This window comes from Mustela nivalis, assembly GCF_964662115.1.
Source record: "Mustela nivalis genome assembly, chromosome: 14".
Taxonomy (NCBI): domain Eukaryota; kingdom Metazoa; phylum Chordata; class Mammalia; order Carnivora; family Mustelidae; genus Mustela; species Mustela nivalis.
In genome coordinates, this window is record NC_139033.1 from 79,239,893 (window position 1) to 79,262,229 (window position 22,337).

Below are 22,337 nucleotides of genomic sequence, written 5' to 3' on the forward strand. Positions count from 1 at the left end.
TTTGGAAGTTTTCCTTACTTTCCCCTCACCTAGTAACTTTCTATTTTTTAAAAAAGATTTTATTCATTTATTTATTTGAGAGAGAATGATGTAAGGGGACTGTTTAAAAACAGAGATTTCCGGGGCGCCTGGGTGGCTCAGTGGGTTAAGCCGCTGCCTTCGGCTCGGGTCATGATCTCAGGGTCCTGGGATCGAGTCCCGCATCGGGCTCTCTGCTCAGCAGGGAGCCTGCTTCCTCCTCTCTCTCTCTGCCTGCCTCTGTGCCTACTTGTGATCTCTCTCTGTCAAATAAATAAATAAAATCTTTAAAAAAACACAAAACACAGATTTCCAGACCTACTGAATCAAAATCTAGAAAAAATCTGGGACTCATAAGGAAGTAATTTATGTTCCGTTCCCATTTACCTCACTGGTTTCCAGGTTTCCTCTCAGAAGCTATTCCTAACTCCTTAGGCACAGCTCCACCAACATACACGGTCCTAACTCATGATACATACAGCACAACAGGTCTGTAGCTCCCTCACTATACTGTAAATTATCAAGGGCAGGGTACATATATTTGTGGTATTCGTGGTATTCACAATGCATAGCATAGAGTCAGTCAGGTTTTCAATACATGTTTTCTGAACCAAACCAACTGTAGAGTATTATGTATGGAAATACATTTTAAATTTTATAATGACTGACAGTAAGGAAACATATATTTGCATAATCCAGGAAGTGTTTTATTTTTTTTAAGATTTTATTTATTTATTTGACAGACAGAGATCACAAGTAGGCAGAGAGGCAGGCAGAGAGAGGAGGAAGCAGGCTCTCCGCAGAGCAGAGAGCCCAATGTGGGGCTCGATCCCAGGACCCTGAGATCATGACCTGAGCCGAAGGCAGAGGCTTTAACCACTGAACCACCCAGGCACCCCCCAGGGAGTGATTTAAATAAAACACGCATTCCTGGGCCCGTCTATATTTAATGAGTCGTCACCTCTATGACCTCCTCCACTGTGTGAGAATAACTCCCAAGGCGAAGTGGTGGTGAAGATATTTGGAAGAGGTTTTTGACTAATGTGGGTCAGAAAGGGGAAGATGTTCCAAAAAGGGAATGATATATTCAAAGACACAGAGTTATCAGTAATGGTCACACTGGGTGTTGCCTAGCTGCCTCAGTTGGTGGAGCATGTGATACTTGATCTCCTGGTTGTGAGTTCAATCAAGCCCCATACTGGGTGTAGGGATTACTTAAAAATAAAACCTAAAAAAAATCTTAGAAGCTGGTCACATTGGGAGAACTCTCAGTGTTTCAGTTTGACCAAAATCAGTAATTTGTAAGTAGGGCGTGTGGGTCACTCATTCGGTTAAGTGTCTGCCTTTGGCTCAGGCCATGATCCCAGGGTCCTGGGATGAGTCCAACATTGGGCTCCTTGCTCATCAGGGAGCCTGCTACTCTTTCTGCCTGCCACTCCTCCAGCTTGTGCCCACTTTTTCTCTCTGACAAATAAGTAAAATCTTTAATAACAATAACAATTATTATTATTTGTGAGAAAATGGCTAGAAAAATCTAGAGGTATATGAAGGTTTGGTCTCCAAAAGTTCTTGTAAGATAATGCTACAAAAGCAATTTCTCATAAAACTCATGGAATACTACTGGAGAGTGGAAAACAGAAGTGCATTTTACAAAGATTACCCTGGATACCACATGGAGAATGGACTGAAATGGGGAAAGAACAGAGACAAGGAGACAAGTTAAGAGGTTATTAAAATAATTCAGAAGAGGAAGAGTGAGGGCCTGAACCAAGCCAGCACAAACAGCGAAGAAGAGATTTAAAACACAATGTGGGGGGACCTGGGTGGCTCAGTGGCTTAGCACTTGACTCTTGATTTTGGCTCAGGTCATGATCTGAGGGGTGTGAAATAGGGCCCTGCGTTGGACTCCGTGCTGGGCATGGAGCCTGCCTGGGATTCTCTCTCCCTCTCCCTCTGTTCCCTGCACCCATCCCCCTAGCCCAGTGCACATGCCTGTTCTCTCTCTCTCTCAACAATTAAATTTAATTTAAAAAATGAAACACATTATGGAAATTGAATTGTAATTACTTAATTATCAAGTAGATATGAGAGCTGAATCAGGGAAGGGTCTGAGTTTCTAGCTGCAGCATATGTGTCAATAATAGTACCATTTATGATATGGGGACTAGAGCAGAAAAAGCAGCTCTCAGGGTTGGGAACAATGGGAAGGAATGTTACATCAGTATCTAGACATACTGAGTCTGAGGCAGCTAGAGGACATCCACACAGAGATGAGTGCCTTGCAAAAATGGGTCTATAGCTAAGACCTAGGCTACAGATGAGATTTAGGGTGATAAGTACATGGTAACCAAACCTACAAAAGATGAGACCATTCATAGAAGTGTCCAAGTGAGAAGGAGAGGAAGACAGTCGACTGATGAAGAGAAGCTCTGAAAATGCCTGATTAGCCAGAGAAATAATAGCAAAATAGAAAAAATATGGTGTTAGGGAAGGAAGGCAGAATCAACAATGTCAAAAGTCATAGGGGTAAGAAAAGAAACCAGTGGAAAGTCCCTCATTGCATGTGAAAACTAGAAAGCTTGAGAACAGTACGTTAGAATAGAAGTTTCAGAGGGGAGGCTGGGGTAGAATCATGGGCCAAAGAATGTACATGCACAAGTGACAAGGATGGAGACAAATAATATGGTGGGTTGTTTTTTTTTTTGAGACTCTGTATGCAAATGTGTGCATGTACTCATGTCCGCATAGGTGACAGAGTAAGTGGAGCTGAGGTGTAGTAGGAGGGTTGAGATGAGAAGAGGCTGAAGCACATTTACATAATATGGGAAAGGAACTACGGGAAAGAGGTTGAAAATAGGAGTAAAATGAGGTCCCAGAGGAGGAATGAGGCATCAGGATACAACCCTAGGACAGGAGAGGGAAGGCTTTATTTCCTGGGACTTCAGGAAAAGAGGAGTGCAGAGAGAAATAAGTTTCCAGGTGGTAGAATATGAAGTTGAAGAGTTATTTCTGGATTTTTAAACTGTTTCTCTACAGAACTGAAGGCAGATCATATTCTGCGAGTGGTGGGTGTGGGGGTGTGTTGAGAGCTGGTTTCCTTTGGGACAAGTCAGAGCTGAGGGGCAGTGGGACTGACCGGGGGCACGGAGGAAGAGAACAGGGCAGCCCAGCCCCAGTCAGTGCCTGAGCCTACCCAAGGCATACACATAAGCCCAGAGTTTACAGAAACTGAACGACTATCTGACGTTAGGTTCACAGGGTAGGAAAAATTAAAGAGCCACAGAGATGATCCTTCTAACATATCAGAATAGCAAGAAAGTTATTAAGTAATAATAACTTATAATATAATAACTTATAATAATGACTTAGTAGGGTGGGGAAGGAAGTAAGGTACTATAATAAATAAAAAAGTCAACAAACTGAAGATTCTGATGAAGTCAAAGGGCTGGGAAGACAGAAAGTAGCCCTCAAGGTAGCAGCATTTAAGATTTCGGGCTTGAGAGCTGAAAAGGTCCAGAACTGTACGGCTACGCCATCACGTGGTTCCTTCCCAGAGCCACAGTCCCATCCAGGCACAAAGAAAGGTACTGAGAGAAGAGGGCGAAGAGGAAGATACGGTATGGGTCCTGAGCATTCTAAGCTGAGAGAGGAGACTGCGGCGCAGGGACTGTGAAGTCAGGTGAGGACAGGTACAAGGGCGGTGATCAGTACCTGGATGGCACAGCCTCAGAGCACATCGCTTTAACTTGCAGGCTGGAGAGTTAGGGCTCAGTTAGGAAACTCAGGTTACAGGGGAAGCAAGGACAAGTAGCTTCTACCTGGGAGAGACAGAAAGGTACTTTACTCAGGGAGAGCCAGGCTTCAGCGGGGAGAAAATGCAAGGAGAAGGTTCGCTGAGTGGCAGGCTCACAGGCGAGTGCAGCTGCGGGGCACACCAAAAACAGCAGCAGTGGAAGAGACAGCAGGGGGCAAGGGCCACATCTCCTCTGAGGAAGAAACGACTTCTCCTAAAACGGTACCTATGCTAGGTGAATGGCCTTCTTCCTGAGAAGACATACAGAAGAGCGAGCCCAAGCTAGTGAGGATGGAGGTGGGGTTAGTAAATACACAGCAAATCGAGCTCTTCTGGCAGCCTTCAACCTGACATGTCCGACAGGCAGCTGGGTACATGAGTCTAACGTGTGAGACAAATCACAAGTTCCATTGACTTGTATATTTGAGAAGAATTTAAGCCACAAATTGTCTTACTTTTAAGTGTCTCAGTTCCAATTTTTAACAATTCCTCCATTTAGAGCAATTTGATCAAACTACTGAGGGGATTCAAACATACTTTATCACATCCAAAGACTGCTATCACAACAGATTTATGTAAAATTCAAAGACAAATCGGGGCTTGGCATAGGGGAGGAAGGGAGCAGGCTGGCTGGGGCCCTCAAGAGGGATCTTGAGGTGGCGCTCTTCCCCAGGTCTGTACCCAGACTGTGGTGGAGACCCTACACTCTACCATGTAACAGAGCTGAGCAGAACCAAACACAGCCACAAATGAGGGCAGGTGACACTGGGGAGATCTGGATGGATAGCATCCATGTCCACTTCCTGGTGGCAGTTATGCCAAGATGTTAGCACTCGGGAGAACCAGAGGAAGGGTACGCAGGATCTCTGAGTGCTACTTCTCACAACTGCATCCCTATCTACAGTTGTCAAAAGAAGCTTGGGGTGTTGTTTTTTGGTTGTTTGTTTTTTTTTTTTTTAATTAGAGGCAACAAAGCAAGGTGTACAACTGGGACACACTGTCTTCAAAACTCAGGGTAAACACTAAAAAGATTAGTGTTCTAGCTCAATGATACTCAAAAGAAATTTGGAGAGGGTGAAGGGGCACCTAAATGTTAGAACCACTGCCCACGCCCCCATTCCCTGCACACACACCAACATCAGAATGGTTGCCATGGTGAGCCAGGTTTCAGAAGTTTGTCTATCTTCAAGTGCACTGCAAGTAAAGAAGAACAAAAACCACTCTCTGGGAGCGACTTATCTCTACAAACGCTACTAACTCAAGGAAAACATGTAAGAGAAACGTAATATTTAGAAAGTAATTTATAATAAACATGAAATATTTTTAAGAGATTACTTCTCATTTGATTTGTCCAAACTTAGACAATACACTTTTTCATGGAAATGTACTTGATCAACGGAAAGAAGAATGTTCTGTTCCTTTAAGAAAGAAAGTATGGACCTTTACCCCAGTACATTTTCTTTTCCTTTTTTTTTTTTTTTTTAAAAGATTTTATTTATTTATTTGACAGAGAGAGAGAGAGAGATCACAAGTAGGCTGAGAGGCAGGCAGAGAGAGGGGAAAGCAGGCTCCCTGCTGAGCAGAGTACCCGATGCAGGGCTCCATCCAAGGACCCTGAGATCGTGACCTGGGCCAAAGACAGGGCTCAACCCACTGAGCCACCCAGGCGCCCCGCCCGACCCAGTACATATTCAGTAGAATATCCATACCGTCCTAACAAGGAAGACAATGTATATAAGGATATACAATCTGTAGCCTTGAGTAGAGTGAGATTATTCAGCCTACACGGGAGGTCTCAGCACACTAGCACCCTACCCTTGCCAACTAGCGGAAAGAATCACAAACAAGTAGGAAACAAAATGTGATGAACTCAGTATTTTTTTTTACATCCCTACTAACAAGCAGCCCTAAAGAAAAGAACCATGCCCACTAAAACCTAATATGGAATAACATTATAGAATAATAAGTAGTAATTTAGTATTTGAACAAATGGTATCAATCAGAACAAAAGTTAAAATCACCTCAGGCTAAATACATTTTTAAAGCTGTGGTGTGACACCTATTCACAGAATTGTGTACATGCACAAGTACGTACATCAGAATCCAAATGTTCGACCCAAGGGAACTGGTACATAAAAGAATGGCATATTAAAGATGCTATCAAAGCCACTGAAAGACTTATGATAGGAGAATGCTTACAGTGTATTGTGAGGTGGGAAAAGAGCTACAATTAATATGCGAGGGCTTCTAATTTTAAATTTAAAAGAATGTATACAGGGGTGTCTGGGGACTCAGTCAGTTAAGCATCTGACTCTTGGTTGGGTGACTCCTGGTTTCAGCACAGGTCATGATCTTAGGACTGAGAGACAGAGCTGCAAGTCAGGCTCAGTGTTCAGCATGGAGCCTGCATGAGATTCTCTCCTTCTCCCTATGCTCCTCCCCTTTGCATGCGCACTTGTGCTCTCTCTCAAATAAATTAAATATTTGAATAAATAAAAGAATGTATATATGTGTTTATTCAGAAAAAATACAAAAAAAATATAAACCCAGAAGTTTTATTTTATTTATTTATTTATTTTAAGATTTTATTTATTTATTTGACAGAGAGATTACAAGTAGGCAGAGAGGCAGGCAGAGAGAGAGAGGAGGAAGCAGGCTCGCTGCTGAGCAGAGAGCCCAATGCGGGACTCGATCCCAGGACCCTGAGATCATGACCTGAGCCAAGGCAGCAGCTTAACCCACTGAGCCACCCAGGAGCCCTAAACCCAGAAGTTTTAAATTTGTTTTTAAATCATGAGGTTTTTCTCTTTTACACATTTCTGTTTTAAAAGTTTTCTACAGAGAGTATATACTACTTTTATAATGTGGGGGGAAAAAGAAAACTACACTGATAAATATTTTCAGTAATATTTAAAAGGTTATGGAATAATAAGAAATTTACGTATATAAATACACATATACATATATATGATTACCATTAATTAAAAAAAAGAATTATGCATAAGAAAAAAAGTAAGAAATACACTGAAATAACAGTGGCTGTGTTTAAAGGATGCAATAATTATAGGCAATCTTCCTTCCTTCTACTATTTTTTGTCTTGAAATTTTTCTTTAAAGAATATGTATGATGTTAATATGAAGAAAACCACTGTACTTATCAACCCTAATCCCAAACCTTCTTTTTCATTGTACTGTACCTCCTAAAACAAACCCACAAATATATACATGCACACAAACCCAACGTACTTACATGGGCTTACATCTCTGTATCTGTTCCGATTTCTGTTTTCTGGAAACTTGGCCACTCTATGAGGATAGTCATGGGACTCATTGCGAATTTCCTTAAAATAACAAAAATACATTTTAATATTCCTCTTAAATTGAGCAAAACAGATACTTCCCAGTATAAAGTAACATTTATCAAGCACTGATGAAATGCCAAGTACAACACAAAGCCCACTGTCTACATTATCTCATTCAGTTCCTACAACACCAACAGGAAAAACTATCATCTCTGTTTTATATGTGAGGGATGACAGGCTTCGAGAGGTGAAACAATCTGCCAAATGTCATAACGCCAGTAAGTGCCAGACCTCAGGACTGAACACGGTCCTTCAGGCACAATGTCTCTGCTCTGGATGTATTTTCGTAATGATTCAACCCCTACAAGCAACATTAGACACTTTATGCAACACAAACTAATGCAATGGAGGTATCTAAGGCTAATCACATCATACTCTGATTTCTTACTAAGCTTTCAATAATATCTACTTCTATTTTGGAGTTTCTATCTTAAAACTTTCATCTATTTCTTCACCTTCATGCCATATTACTGTTACTTTGAGTCCAGAAATATCCTCAAATTTTATTTCTAGAGCCATAAATGCTTAGCAACCACCACTAGGTCAGAGGCTCATTTTAGGACCCTTACAGTTCTCTGTGTTCCACTAGGGAAGAAATTCTATGAGGGTACAGCTGTACTAAGCACTCAGCTATCTGGTGTATCCAGCATGAACAGCCCCCCCCCCAACTCAAAGAGAACACATTATTCTGAGAATGCAGACTAAACCAGAAACACCCCAAAAAATGTGCATCAACAGCAAAAATTAATTTGATTTGTTTTCACACTATCACATGTGAGAAAAAGCATTTTAAAAGTGAGGGGCCACATGATTTTATAAAGTAAGCATAAATAAATTACTCAAGTCACTTTTTTTTCTATTTACAGATGTTTAGTTTAATAAATGTATTCCTAAATAATTAATTTTGATTGAAAACCCTATGTATTTTTTATAATTTTTTAATCCTTCTTTATTTTTTTAAATTTCTTTTCAGCATAACAGAATTCATTGTTTATGCACCACACCCAGTGCTCCATGCAATACGTGCCCTCCTTAATACTCACCACCTGGCCCCCCCAACCTCCCACCCCCCGCCCCTTGAAAACCCTCAGATTGTTTTTCAGAGTCTATAGTCTCTCATGGTTCATCTCCCCTTCCAATTTCCCTGAACTCCCTTCTCCTCTCCGTCTCCCCTTGTCCTCCATGCTATTTGTTATGCTCCACAAATAAGTGAAACCATATGATCACTGACTCTCTCTGCTTGACTTATTTCACTCAGCATAATCTCTTCCAGTCCTGTCCATGTTGCTACAAAAGTTGGGTATTCATCCTTTTGGTGGAGGCATAATACTCCATAGTGTATATGAACCACATCTTCCTCGTCCGTATCTAGTAACGAGATTGAAGCAGTGATCAAAAACCTCCCAAAAAACAAGAGCTCAAGTCACTTCTTGACAAATGCTCCTACTATGGATTTCCTAGCCTCTTGTATGCCACCAGCCCCAGAACAGGTAACTTTCGTTTGTCTTTTCACCCACTGGGCCTTCTAAGATGCAGAGAGTAGGGAACACAGACCTCCTCTCACTGGGTCACACTGCATGTGCAAAGAACATGTGGAACACAACCCATGTTGGTATTGCCACAAACACACAATAGAAACACATACACATACACGCTATAATTGTTGCTACTGATTTTTTAATGCTTCTCTCTCATCCAGCAATCTTACTGAGCACTCTAATATTCTGTAGTGGCTCTGGATTTCTCAGTATTACCAAACAGTTGTGATTCTGTCTCTTCCCTGTATTTTTTTAAATTTCTTATTTCTTTTTCTTATCTAATCCCATTGGCTAAAATTGATTATTCAATGTCATATAGATATATTTTTCCCCCTGATTTTGAAACAACTGCTACTAAGGTTTAACCATTAGGCATAATATTTGCTTTGTGTTTCTGATCAATAGATACCCTTTTCAAGTTAAGATACTTCTCTTTAATTTCTAGTTGGCTAAACATTTTTTATCATGGGTGGGTGTTGAACTGTATTCAGTGTTTTCCTGCATTTATGGAAGTGATCATATAGCTGTTCTCCTTTCCTCAGGTAGGTGTTGAATTACAATTTACACATTTTCACTTAGTAATATGCCTTTAAAGTTCCTCCATGTCCTTTCATGGCTTGATAGCTCATATCTTTTTAGTGCTGAATAATATCCCATTGTCTAGAAGTACCACCACTGTTTTATTTAAGATGTACACATCTATGTTTTTAAGTTAAACTGACCCCTAATTTTCTATTTTCATATGACTTAATTCAGTTCCAGTATCAAAGTTATACAGCCTCATATATTAATTTGGACAGAAATATTACCTTTCGGTTTCAAAAACTTTTCCAAGAAAGCATATAACAAATGTAATTTGCTGAAAAGATGTAAAAGTGTCAACTATTCCAACACGTTAATTATATTAAGCTTTTATATGTTAAGTAATAAATTTTACATGTAAAATTAAATACATTCAGGTCTAGGCTTATATTTATTTGATAACTTCATACACTTTATAGAGTTGAAACACTACAAAGTAATTTTTTAAAAAGATTTTATTTATTCATTTGAGAGAGATACAGAGACAGAGAAGAGAGCAAAAGCAAGGGGAGCATACAGGGAGAGGGAGAATCAGACTCCTTGCTGAGCTGGGAGCCTGACATGGAGCTTGATCCCAAAACCTGGAGATCATGACCTAAGCCAAAGGCAGTCATCAAATCTTCTGAGCCACCCAAGCGCCCCTACAAAGTAATTTTATATTGCAAATTAGTAACTGACATAAAAGAAAAATATTAATTTAAAATAATACTAAAACAGGGACACCTGAGTGGCTCAGTTGGTTAAGTGCCTGCCTTTGGCCCAGGTCATAATCACAAAGTACTGGGACTGAGCCCTACATTAGGTTCCCTGCTCAGCAGGGAGCCTGCTTCACCCTCTACCCCCTACCCCCAACTTGTGTTCTCTCTTGCTGGTGCGTGCGCTCTCTCAATAAATAAAAATCTTTTTAAAAAAAAATTAAAAATTACAAAATAAAAACATACTATAACAGTTGTCTGTTAATAGCTTTTCTGTATCAAATGTAGAGAAAACAAACTGGCAAGAATAAAAAATTCTGGTAATACGAGGCAGATGATAGTATTCTCATACATTATTGCTGAATGTAAACAGATACAATGTTTGGGAATGATTTAATAAGATCATACATTTGACCCACCAATTTTTTTTTTTTTAAGATTTTATTTATTTATCAGAGAGAGGTGGGGGAGAGAGCGAGCACAGGCAGACAGAATGGCAGGCAGAGGCAGAGGGAGAAGCAGGCTCCCTGCCGAGCAAGGAGCCCGATGTGGGACTCGATCCCAGGACGCTGGGATCATGACCTGAGCCGAAGGCAGCTGCTTAACCAACTGAGCCACCCAGGCGTCCCAGACCCACCAATTTTATCCTCAAGGAATTTATATCACATAGCCACCCACCTGTGTGCAAAGATTTATGGACAAGGATGTTCACTGTACATAAGAGTGAAAAATTAGCAAAAATGTTAAATGATCTTCAGGAGTGAACTGGTGAGATAAATTATAAGGCACCAATGCCTTATAATTTATAATGGAAAAGGAAACAAGGAAAAAGGGCAAGTGCTACATATAGTGATATAAAAAAATTTCAAGGAAACAATGAAATGAACAATTTCACTGCATAGTGAAAAAAGTACAAAACAATACTGCACTCATGGTGGGGAGGGAACAATCCACTCAAACATAAATATGCCTAGAATACAGTGAATAATTCTAGGAGCATGAGAAATTAGTAAATTTTGGGGAGAGGCTGAACATCTAGGGAAGAGTACGGATTTATGCAATAAAAATTTATTTTCACTGTGAAATATTTCAAATAGAAATATATATATTATCACATTCATTTTACCATCAGTGAGATTAAACACTTATTGCCACTTTTGACTATCTGCTTCAAATCTTTATTTTTAAAAATTTATTTACTTTAGAGAGAGAGAGAGAGAATGTGTGTTTGCACACACAAGTGAGAAGGGGGAGTGGGAGAGAGAGAATCTCAAGCAGACTCCACACTAAGCATGGAGCCGCCTTCATGGGGGTTAATCCCATGGCCCTGAGATCACGACCTGAGCAGAAATCAAGAGTCAGATAACTAACTGACTAAGCCACCCAGGTACCCCAAACCCAACACATTTCTTAAGTTTATTCTTAAGCATTTAAAAAAAAATTATTTTTAACTGATCTCAATAGGACTACACTTTTTTTCTCCCTTAATCAGTAAGGATGGATTTCATAGTATTACACTCCCTCATACTGACCATCTTTACAGTCCCCAAATAAATTTGGGAATGGTGTTCTAACTGTATCTCTAGATAATACCTCATAATATCATTAGAATTTTAGGATTATAATCATAAGTAAAATTAAACTGCCTATTTGGAAGGGGAAGGGAAGATGCTTACTCATCTATTTTTATCTTTCCTTTGTATTCAATCTGACCCTCTAAAGCTTTATTTTACTTTATTGTTTTTTTAGCTTGAATATCCTTCTTTCCTTCTTGCTTTAGAGACTTTTCAAATCCTATTAAGCTTAGAAGAGTGTCATCTCATTATTTTCTAGAGTCTTTAATGGCATATTGATTTCTTCTTTTACCCAAAAATGATTCGCAATGGCTGTTGTTTCCTATATGTTATGCTTCCTTATTTCCTATTTCCCGTTGTTTTCTGTATTAATCAAGTTTTCTTTGTTCCTCTTTCCCTCTAGTAATTTAGAAGTAAAAGTACCACTCCTATTCTACTGGGAATCAGTCTTAAAATTTTGTAAAAGCCATGTTTGAACTTGTATTTTTCTACTAATGTGAAAGCATCTATCAATAAATCCCTACTGGTAGGAGTGCCTGGGTGATTCAGTCGGTTAAGTGTCTGCATTCAGCTCGGATCATGATCTCAGGGTCCTGGGATGAAGCCCCAAGAGCAGGGAGCCTGCTTCTCCCTCTTCCAAATAAATAAATAAAATCTTTTAAAAAAAAATCCCTACTGATAAAAATCTACAGTACAATTATCATATTTCACTTCCTTCTTCCTACAGCCCAATCCCCCATATTTTCTTGAAATAATCTAGAACTTCGGATCCATATTTTTTACACTTTCAATTATTTCAAAATTAATTTCTTACCACTTGCAGTAAGGTTTACAACAGTATTTACAATTACTTAACGTTAACTCTAGAGTTTACCTGGCTTCACTGCCCAAATCTGCGTTCTATACCTATTTCATTTCTCTCAGCTCTTGGGTGACATTTCTCCATTATCTTCTGGCATACACTGTCAGAGTGCATAAGTCTGATGCAAAACTGACAGGTTCTTCTCTCCACATAACTTGTTTTTCTACGTTACAGGGTTTTGTCTTCTATCCTGTTACTTGGATAATTCATTAAGACACACCTAGGTTTTTATGCTTTTTTAATATATATTTTTTTAAAGGCTTTATTTGTTTATTTGACAGACAGAGATCACAAGTAGGCAGAGAGGCAGGCAGAGAGAGAGGGGGGGAAGCAGGCTCCCTGCTGAGCAGAGAGCCCAATGCGGGACTCGATCCCAGGACCCTGAGATCATGACCTGAGCCGAAGGCAGCGGCTTAACCCACTGAGCCACCCAGGCGCCCGCTTTTTTAATATATTCTTGATGAAGACTTTGTGGTCCCCTTTAATCTTGAAATTCAAGGCTTTCTTCAGCTCAGAAACACTCTTCCATTTATGTCTTTGGTCCCTGCTTCATCTCAGGGTCCTCTGTTCTCTTTCAGAACCACCTAACACAGAGATTTGAGACTTTTATGTGTTTTAAGTGTTCTCTCATAATTTTCACTTTAAATATCTCTTTCCTGAATTCAGATTTTTCTCATGCTAACTTGGTATTCTGCATTATTTTGCTAGTGAACCTTAAGTTTTTTTCAATAATTATGTTTTATAAGTTTAAAAACTCCTTCCTGTTCTCGGTTTATTTTTATAACTTGCTCTAGTTTTGGGAATCTGAATTCCAGTTTCCCCTATTTCATATACTATTCCACATGCTCTAAATGATCCAACTAGTCTCACTTTCTTGAGGTGTTGAACTTTCCATATGTTTAACATTTGTTTGCTCATCTTCACAGAGAGTGCAGGCATCAACTTTCACCCAAGCTTTTGTAGATGCTCACACTGTTTTATATCAAAATCCCCTAATTCTTGGAATTGGAGGAAACTGGTCAAGATACAAACTTCCAGTTATAAGTAAAATAAGTATTGCAGAGGAAATGTACAACAGGATGACTAGAGCTTAACACTACTATGTGATGCAGAGGAAAGTTACTGAGATTAAATCCTAAAAGTTCTCCTCACAAGGAGAAAACTGTTTTCCTTCCTGTCTTTTCCTTTTATTTTATTTATATGAGAAGATGGATGTTAGCAGAACCTATGTGGTAATCATTTTACAATACATATAAATCAAACCACCATGCTGTACAAGCCTTAAATGTAAACAGTGATGTATATATGTATATCAGTCATTTCCCAAGAAAACTGAAAAAACAAAACAAAAAAACCCTCTAAGTCTCAAGTATATGGATAAGACCCTTCTCTGGTGACAAATAATAATGTAGATTTTTCCTCTTATCACTGCATTTTGGTCATTTCGATAATAAGTAAGAACAAAAAAGCCTCTATTGCATGGGATTAAGAACCTGAAAATTTATATCCATTTCTCACGATCGATCTATCACTGTTCTTGTTGTCGATGTTTATGGCTATTTGTACCGCTCTATCTAACAATCTTCTCTTTTTTTATACTCAGACCTCAGAATTTTCCTTAAGACTATCGTAAGTGCCATAAGAAAAGTATGTTCACATTTAAAATAAACACAGAGGGATGCCTGTGTGGCTCAGCTGTTAAGCCTCTACCTTTGGCTCAAGTCATGATCCCAGGGATCTGGAATGGAGTCCCCATGGCATGGGACTCCCTGCTCAGCAGGGAGCCTGCTTCTTCCCCTCCCTCCTCCCCCCTCCCCCTGCCTGGGCACTCTATCAAATAAATAAATAAAACCTCAAATAAACACACACACACACACACACACACACACACAGATGCATACAAAATAAACATGGAAAGTAGATTTACTTTCACCTCGGGGAGTAAAGAGCACAGTGCACGAATAGACCCAAAAGATGACCAGGAGGGGTGCCAGCCGGCTTAGCTGGTGAAGCATGCAACTCTTGATCTCTGGGTTGTTAAGTTTGTGTCCCACACTGGGCGCAGAAACTTAAAATGAAGACTTACCAAAAAACAAAAACAAAAACCAGGAGTATGCCACATAAACAAATAGAGAATGACAGGTCTAAGTAGACAAAACAGCTTGTGCCAAGTCATTAAGATGCAAAAGTACATAAAAATAAACAAATGAAAAAAAAATAAACAAAAGAAAGAATGAATAACTGATGTCTTGCAAGAAGTATAAGCACCACAGAACTTGTGGTGCACAAGAGAGGTAAATGCAAGAAATGAGGATGAACAAGCATAGAGATGAGATTATACAGTCATTTGTTCATGCTTCATTCACCCAATATACATAAAGGAATTCTGCAAATTATAAGGATGGTACTCTAAATGGCAGGAAGAGGAAGGAAAAAGGGATGGGATATTCAGCAAACAGTATGATAAAAGCAGGCAATTATTTAGGAAAAAAAAAACTGGTCAGGAACAAGGCAATGATTCCCAATTTCACCACTTCTTTTTTTTTTCCCCCCAGGATTTTATTTATTTATTTTAAAATTTTTATTTTTAAGTAATCTCCACACCTAACCTGGGGTTAGGTGAGTTTGAGTTTGAAACTCACAACCTCAAGAACAAAAATCACACACTCTACCAAATGAGCCAGTCAGGTATCCCACACTTTCACTACTTCTATTCAACAGAGTACTGAAATTTTAGCCAGAGTAACTGTGCTATAATAAATAAATAGGCATTCAAATTGGAATGGAAGTTGTAAAACTATCTTTATTCACAAATGACATGACCTTATATGTAGAAAATCCTAAAGAACCCACCCACCCACACACACACAAAAAACAAACCTGTTAATAAATTCAGCAAAGCAGCAGAACACAAAATCAACATACAAAAGTCAGTATTTCTATACACTAGCAATGAAGCCAAAGAAGGAAATTAAGAAAACAATCCCATTTACAACAGAATCAAAAAGAAGTGCTCTGAATAAACTTAACCAAAAAGGTGAAAGATTTGTACACTGGAAACTACAAAACACAGATGAAATTAAGGATAACCTAAATAAATACAAAGAAATCCTGTATTCATGAATTGGAAGATTTAAATACTAAGAATACAAAACTACCTAAAGTGATACACTCATTCAGTGTCATCTCTATGAAAATCTCAGTGACAAATATGCAGAAATGGAAAATCTCATCCCAATATTTACATGGAATTTCACAGGACCCTGAATAGTCGAAATAATCTTGAAAAAGAGTAACAAAGTTGGAGGACTCACACTTCCTGATTACAAAACTTACTGCAAAGCTATAGTTAAATGTTACCAGTGTGGTATGGCATAAAAACAGTCACAGAGATCAATGGAATAGAATACAAAGTTCAAAAATAAACTCTCAGATCTACAGTCATTTGATTTTCAACAAGCAAGCAAATTCAATGTGGAAAGTCTTTCAACAAGTGATGCAGGGAAAACTGGATATCCACATGCAAAAAAAATGAAGCTGACTTTCACCATACAAAAATTCACTAAAATGGATCAAAGACCAAATGTAAGAGCTAAAACAATAAAACTCTTGGAAGAGAGCATAGGCACTGAAAGTCATCATCTTAGATTTGGTAATGGTTTCTTAAATTATGACACCAAAAGCACAGGTGACAAAAAAAAAAATAAAATAAAATACACTGGGCTTCAACAAAATTAAAATCTCTGTTCATCAAATGACAATACACAATTAAAAGGAAACACACAGCTTCGGAAAAAATATTTGCCTATCATGTATCTGACAAGAGATTAATAACCACAACATACAAAGAATTCCTACAATTCAACAACAAAAGGAAAAACAATGTAAAAATACACAGACATCTATTAGAATGGCCAAAATCTGGAACACTGAGAACACCAAAAGTTGACAAGGATATAAAGCATAATAACTCTCATTCATTGTTGGTGAGAATACAAAATGGTACAGCCACTTTGGAAAACACTTTGGTGGTTTCTCACAAAACAAAACATACTCTTACCATATGATCCAGTAATTGCACTCCTTGCTATTTACCTAAAGAAGATGAAAACTTATGCTCACAGAAAAACCGGACATAGCAGCTTTGCGTACAACTGTCTAAACTTGGAAGCAACCAAGATGTCCTTCAGTAGATGAATGGAAAAACAGTGTTACATCCAGACAATGGAGTATTACTCAGTGTTCAAAAGAAATGAATTATCATGCCATGAAGACATGTAGGAACCTTAAATGCGTATTACTAAGTGAAAGAAGCCAATTTGAAAAGGCTACTTACTATATGATTCCAACTATATGACGTTTTTGGAAAAGGCGAAACTATGAAGACAGTAAAAAGATCAATAATGGTTACTGGGGTTGGGGAAGGGGGTAGGGATGAATAGGGAGAACACCGGATTTTTATATATGATGCCATAATGATGGACACATGGATACATTTGCCCAAAGCCTCAGAATGTATACCACCAAAAATGAACCCCAAGGGGCATCTGGGTGGCTCAGTGGGTTAAAGCCTCTGCCTTCGGCTCAGGGCATGATCCTGGGGTCCTGGGATCGAGCCCCACATGGGACTCTGCGAAGCGGGGAGGCTGCGTCCCTTCCTCTCTCTGCCTGCCTCTCTGCCTTACTTGTGATCTCTCTCTGTCAAATAAATAAAATCTTTACAAACAAACAAAAAACCCCAATATAAACTAGGGATTTTGGATATTTATATCAATGTAGGCTCATCAATTATAACAAGCATACCATTCTGGTGGGGGATTTTGATAATGTGGAAGGCCGCATATGTGGGGGCAGGAGGTACATGAGAAATTTCTGCAGCTCCCCCTCAATTTTGCTGTGAACCTAAAACTACTCTAAAAAAAAAAAAATGAAGTCTTGGGTGTCTGGCTGGCTAAGCTGGTTAAGCATCTGCCTTTGGCTCAAGTCATGATCTTAGGGTCCCAAGATCAAGTCCCATATTGGGCTCTCTGCTTAGCAGGGAGTCTGCTTCTCCTCCTACTCTCCCTCTGTGCTCTCCATCTCTCTCAAATAAATAAATAAAAATTTTTTTTAAAAAGGGTTTAAAAAAAAGTTGTCTTAGGAAAAAAACAGGCGAAGGAACTGAACAGACATTTCTCCTAAGATACACAGTTAGTCAATAAACACAGGAAAAAGATACTTGACATCCTTAGTCATTACAGAAATGCAAATATAAACCACTTCATACCTACTAGCAAGACTATAATTTTAAAAATGGAAAATAACAAGTGTTTGTGAGAATATAAAGAAATTAGAATCCTCAAACACTGCTAGTGGGAACATAAAACGTTGCAGCCACCAAAGAAACCATTTAGCTAAACACAGAATTACCATATTATCCAGCAACTTCACTTCCAGGTCCAAATCCAAAAGAATTAAAAAACAAGGATTCCAATGCCTATATGCACAGCAATGTTCATAGCAGAATTATTCACAGCAGTCCAACAGTGAACACAACCTAAGTGTCCATTAGCAGATGAATGGAGAAACAAAATGTGGTATATACGTACAAAAAAAATTAGTCAGCCATAAAAAGGAATGAAGTTGGTAACAGGCTACAAAAACATTGCTCAACCTTGACAACCTTATGCTAAGTGAAATAAACCAGATACAAAGGGACCAACATATGATTCCACTTGTATGAGGTATCTAGAAGAGACAAATTCACAGATAGAAAGTAGAGCAGAAGTCACCAGGGGAAGGGGGAAATAAGGAGTTATTGCTTAATGGGTACAGAGTTTCTATTTGGGGTGCTGAAAGGGTTTTGGAAACGGTGGTGATGGTTGCACAACATTATAAATGGAATCAATGACATTGAATTGTATACTTACAAATGGCTAAAATGGAATATTTTGTTATATATATTTTATAAAAAAAAATTAATTGGATGTCTACCTCATCCCTTTTATCAGAATAAAGTCCTGGTTGAGGAATCATTTAAACATTAAAAAAAAAAAAAAAAGAAACCATAAAATTGTAGAAGAAAATTTTTTGTAATCATAGACTAGACAAGGTCTTTCTAAGCCATGGTGCAAAAATCTAGAAAAAGCTGATAAATCGGATTTCATAAAAATTTAAATTTTCTACATAAAAAATACCACAAACATGGCCAAAAAGTAATAAATTGAAAAAATATTTGCAATATACGACAAAGACTTAACTTCATTAATGTGTAAAGAACTCCTATGTATTAAAAAGAGAAAGGAAATACAAATGGCTTTTTCAAAAGAGAAGCTGTTCAATGGCACTCATTACAACAAAACTGCAAATTATAACTACAGTAAGACTATTTTTCACCTCTCAGATAAAGATCAGCAAGTTAGATGATGTAACTGGGTAGAGGTCAAAGAGTATAAGGAAACAAGCACTTTCTTACACCAATGATGGAAGTGTACATTGATAAAACTTCTTTGTAAGGTTATTCATTGCAACATTGTTTTTTAATAGCTGACGACTAGAAATAATCTACAAGCCCATAGATCAATGGTTAAATAGTGAATACTATTAAAATGTTAAAATGAACACAGCTAAATGGAAGGATTTCCAATAACAGATTAAGTGAAAAAAAAAAAAAAAAAAAAAAAAAAAAAAAAAAAAAGCAAGGTGTAGACCATTGTGCTAGTATTTGTTTTGTAGGAGTGCGATGGAGGGAGAAAGGGAAGCAGGCAATGATTAAAACATAAATCATGCAGAAGCAGGTCTCACTGTCATGACAGGACTTCAGTTTTCTCAGGTGACCCCAGCATACCAGCCCTTGACTAGGAACAGAGTGGTCACACTCTGGAAGCCATACAACCTAAGTCCAACCCATCTAAAGAATTTCTGGAAGTATGATTAAATAGGTGACCCTCGAACAAAATGGTATTTTCTCTCCTTATGATTTTTTTTTTCCGATTTTATTTATTTGACAAAGAGAGACACAGTGAGAGAGGGAACACAGCAGGGGGAGAGGAAGAAGCAGGCTTCTCAAGAAGCAGGGAGTCCGATGTGGGGCTCGATCCCAGGACCTTGGGATCATGACCTGAGCCAAAGGCAGACGCTTAACGACTGAACCACCCAGATGCCTCCTCTTCCTTATGATTTTAATAACATTTTCTTTTCCCTAGCTCACTTTGTTATAAAAATAACTATAAAATACACACAACATAAAAAATATCTTAACTATGTCTTTGGTAAGGCTTCCAGTCAACAGTGGGCTAATAATAACGAAGTTTTAGGGAGTTAAAACTTATATGTGGACACCCCTAACCCTGTATTGTTCCAGGGTCAACTAGAAACTACAAAGAGGAACTGACAGCTTTCAGAGTATAAAACTGTTCAAATACAGTGAAAGAATAAAATAATTCGGTATGACATTTTCTTCAAAGGAATGAAAGCAGTCTGAACCAAAGTTATAAATGCTCAGTGAAATAAACCAAATTAAATTGACAGAGAAAGAGCATATTAAATCAGACATACTGGTTGCAAAAGGAGTAAGAAGAGTGCATTAAAACAAACATGAAGGGGCACCTGGATGGCTCAATATGCTAAACTTCTGTCTTCAGCTCAGGTCATGATCCCAGGGTCCTGGGATGGAGGCCTGCATCAGGCTCTCTGCTCAGCAGGGAGCCTGCTTCCTCCTCTCTTTCTCTCTCTCTCTCTCTCTGCCTCTCTGCCCACTTGTGATCTCTGTCAAATAAATAAAATCTTAAAAAAAAAAAAACAAAAAACCATGAAAATACCGCACTGAAAAAGTACCAGAAATTCACAGATAAAGTGTCTAATCAGAAATCAGTTTCTCTACCAGGACTTCTTTCCCAGAGGTCATCAACCCCAACAGTTTGAAATCGCATGCTAAAATTTAGAGGATTTTATGTATGTAGGCATTCGTCTCATTCATAGGTTTCATTTTAAAGGTGTTTAAAGATGTTTTAAGATCTTTAAGGGTTTATTTATTTATTTATTTGACAGGAGACGGGGCGTGGGGATGGGAAGGCAGAAGCACAAGAAGTAGACTCTCTGCTGAGCAGAGAGCCCCACATACGGCTCAATCCCAGCACCCCAGGATCATGACCTGAGCCTAAGGCAGATGTTAACTGACCAAGCCACCCAGGCACCCCTATGTTTAAAATCTAAAATCAAGGATTTACCATTAAGCCAAAACAACTGCCTGAACATTACTACTACTATACCATAAACAGAACATTAAATTAGCACTACATTAAATACATTTAAAATAGCATCACATTCATTTTCAACAACTATTTCAGATAGTAGCCAGGCAAGCTAGAACATCATTAATTAGAACATCTGAGTATTCAACTCAGAACAACAAAGTCAGAATTTACATTCTTTAAAATTATCCTGCAGAACCCTATTTCCTCCTCAGTTATCAGCTGCTATGTTTTTTAAATTTTACATGCTAGACTGACACAGTACAGCTAAGCATGCTCCCCAGAATAATGTAGAGTATTACAAAAGTTCTAATATGCCAGTTAGTTTAACCAAGCCCCTATGGGGTGCCTGGGTGGCTCAGCTGTTGAGTGGCCAGCTCTTGACTTCGGCTCAGGTCATGATGTCAGATTTGTGGGATCAAGGCCCCACACTTGGTTCTCTGCTCAGCACGGAGTCTGCTTCTTTCCCTCTCCCTCTGCTCCTCTCCAATTGCGCTCTTATCTCATAAATAAATCAATTTTTTTGAAATGAAAAAAATAAACAAGCCCCAAGAAACAGCCCTCAAGAAACAGTGACTTAGAGCACTAAGTGATCAAGCAGGGAGACAGAACGACAGAACAGGAGACTGCAAGAGTTGTCACAGGTCTCCAACTGGAACAAGGAATTATGTGCATAGTAGCGATCTGGGAGTAGCTTTGAGTTCTTGGAGATTCCAGTTAAAATCAAGAAATTGAGGGGCGCCTGTGTGGCTCAGTTGGTTGAGCATCTGAATTTTGACCAGTTCGTGATCTCAGGATTGTAAGATAGAGCCCCACCATCAGGCTCCACACTGCCTGTGGAGCCTGCTTAAGATGCTCTCTCCTACAAATAACAAACAAACAAAAACAAGAAATTGGAAAAGGCAAGCTAGAAAGCCTAGGACAAAGGTGACTGTCTGGATTTCCACAATTACAGACAGGTATCAGTAACTATAGAACATACATCAGAGCCAAAACAGTTATAATTTCTAGTTATATATTCTCTACAGGGTCACCGTTCCCAAGGCTGCTTTCCCTTAAAGCAGCGGCCCTTACCTATGAAGGAGTCACAGAGATCCATCGCAGAACAAAAGCTATTGAATCACCTAGAAACAAAATACTGAAACACACTCACACATACACACAATTTAGCAGACAGTTTCAGGGGACTTGGAAATCACTGTCCAGTCTAACCCACAGATCCCAGATACTATTTTAAAGGCCTCCAGTCCCAAAATGACCTGACCTATTAAAACACATTCTGTTCTCTTCTTGCTATGAAAAATTTAAATGATACCATCAGTGGCATTAATCTCAAGTAGATCTTAAGGAGAAAGCAATGTAAGTAGTCACAATGGCAAATTGGGATAACACAGAAATGAAAATCCTAAGGACTAAATTTGGGTCCGATCTGTGTCACTGTTGGCTATGGTGGCAACTGTATAGAAGTCCCAACCTCATGCTGGACAGGCATCTCCTCAGCTATGAATGAGGGGGCTGGAATACATCAAGGTGCTAACATGTTATTTATCTATTTTTAAGATTTTTAAGTAATCTCTACACCCAATGCAGGGCTTGAACTCACAACCCTGAGATCAAGAGGTACATGCTCAGGGCGCCTGGGGGGCTCAGTGGGTGAACCCTCTGCCTTCGGCTCAGGTCAT

General features: G+C 38.8%; 1 protein-coding gene across 5 annotated transcripts in view; it reads right to left on the reverse strand.

Moving 5' to 3' along the window:
* The window catches only part of PTPN2 (protein tyrosine phosphatase non-receptor type 2), an 80,385-nt gene that overhangs the window by 51,569 nt on the left and 6,479 nt on the right, over window positions 1–22,337 (reverse strand). For 4 of the 5 annotated variants that reach the window (XM_082697417.1, XM_082697419.1, XM_082697416.1 and 1 more), the window contains exon 2: window positions 7,062–7,152. The exons of the other annotated variant lie outside the window; for it this stretch is intronic. In XM_082697417.1, the coding sequence (XP_082553543.1) occupies window positions 7,062–7,152 (91 nt within the window). The remainder of the gene's footprint in view (window positions 1–7,061; window positions 7,153–22,337) is intronic. 5 annotated transcript variants of the gene reach the window in all.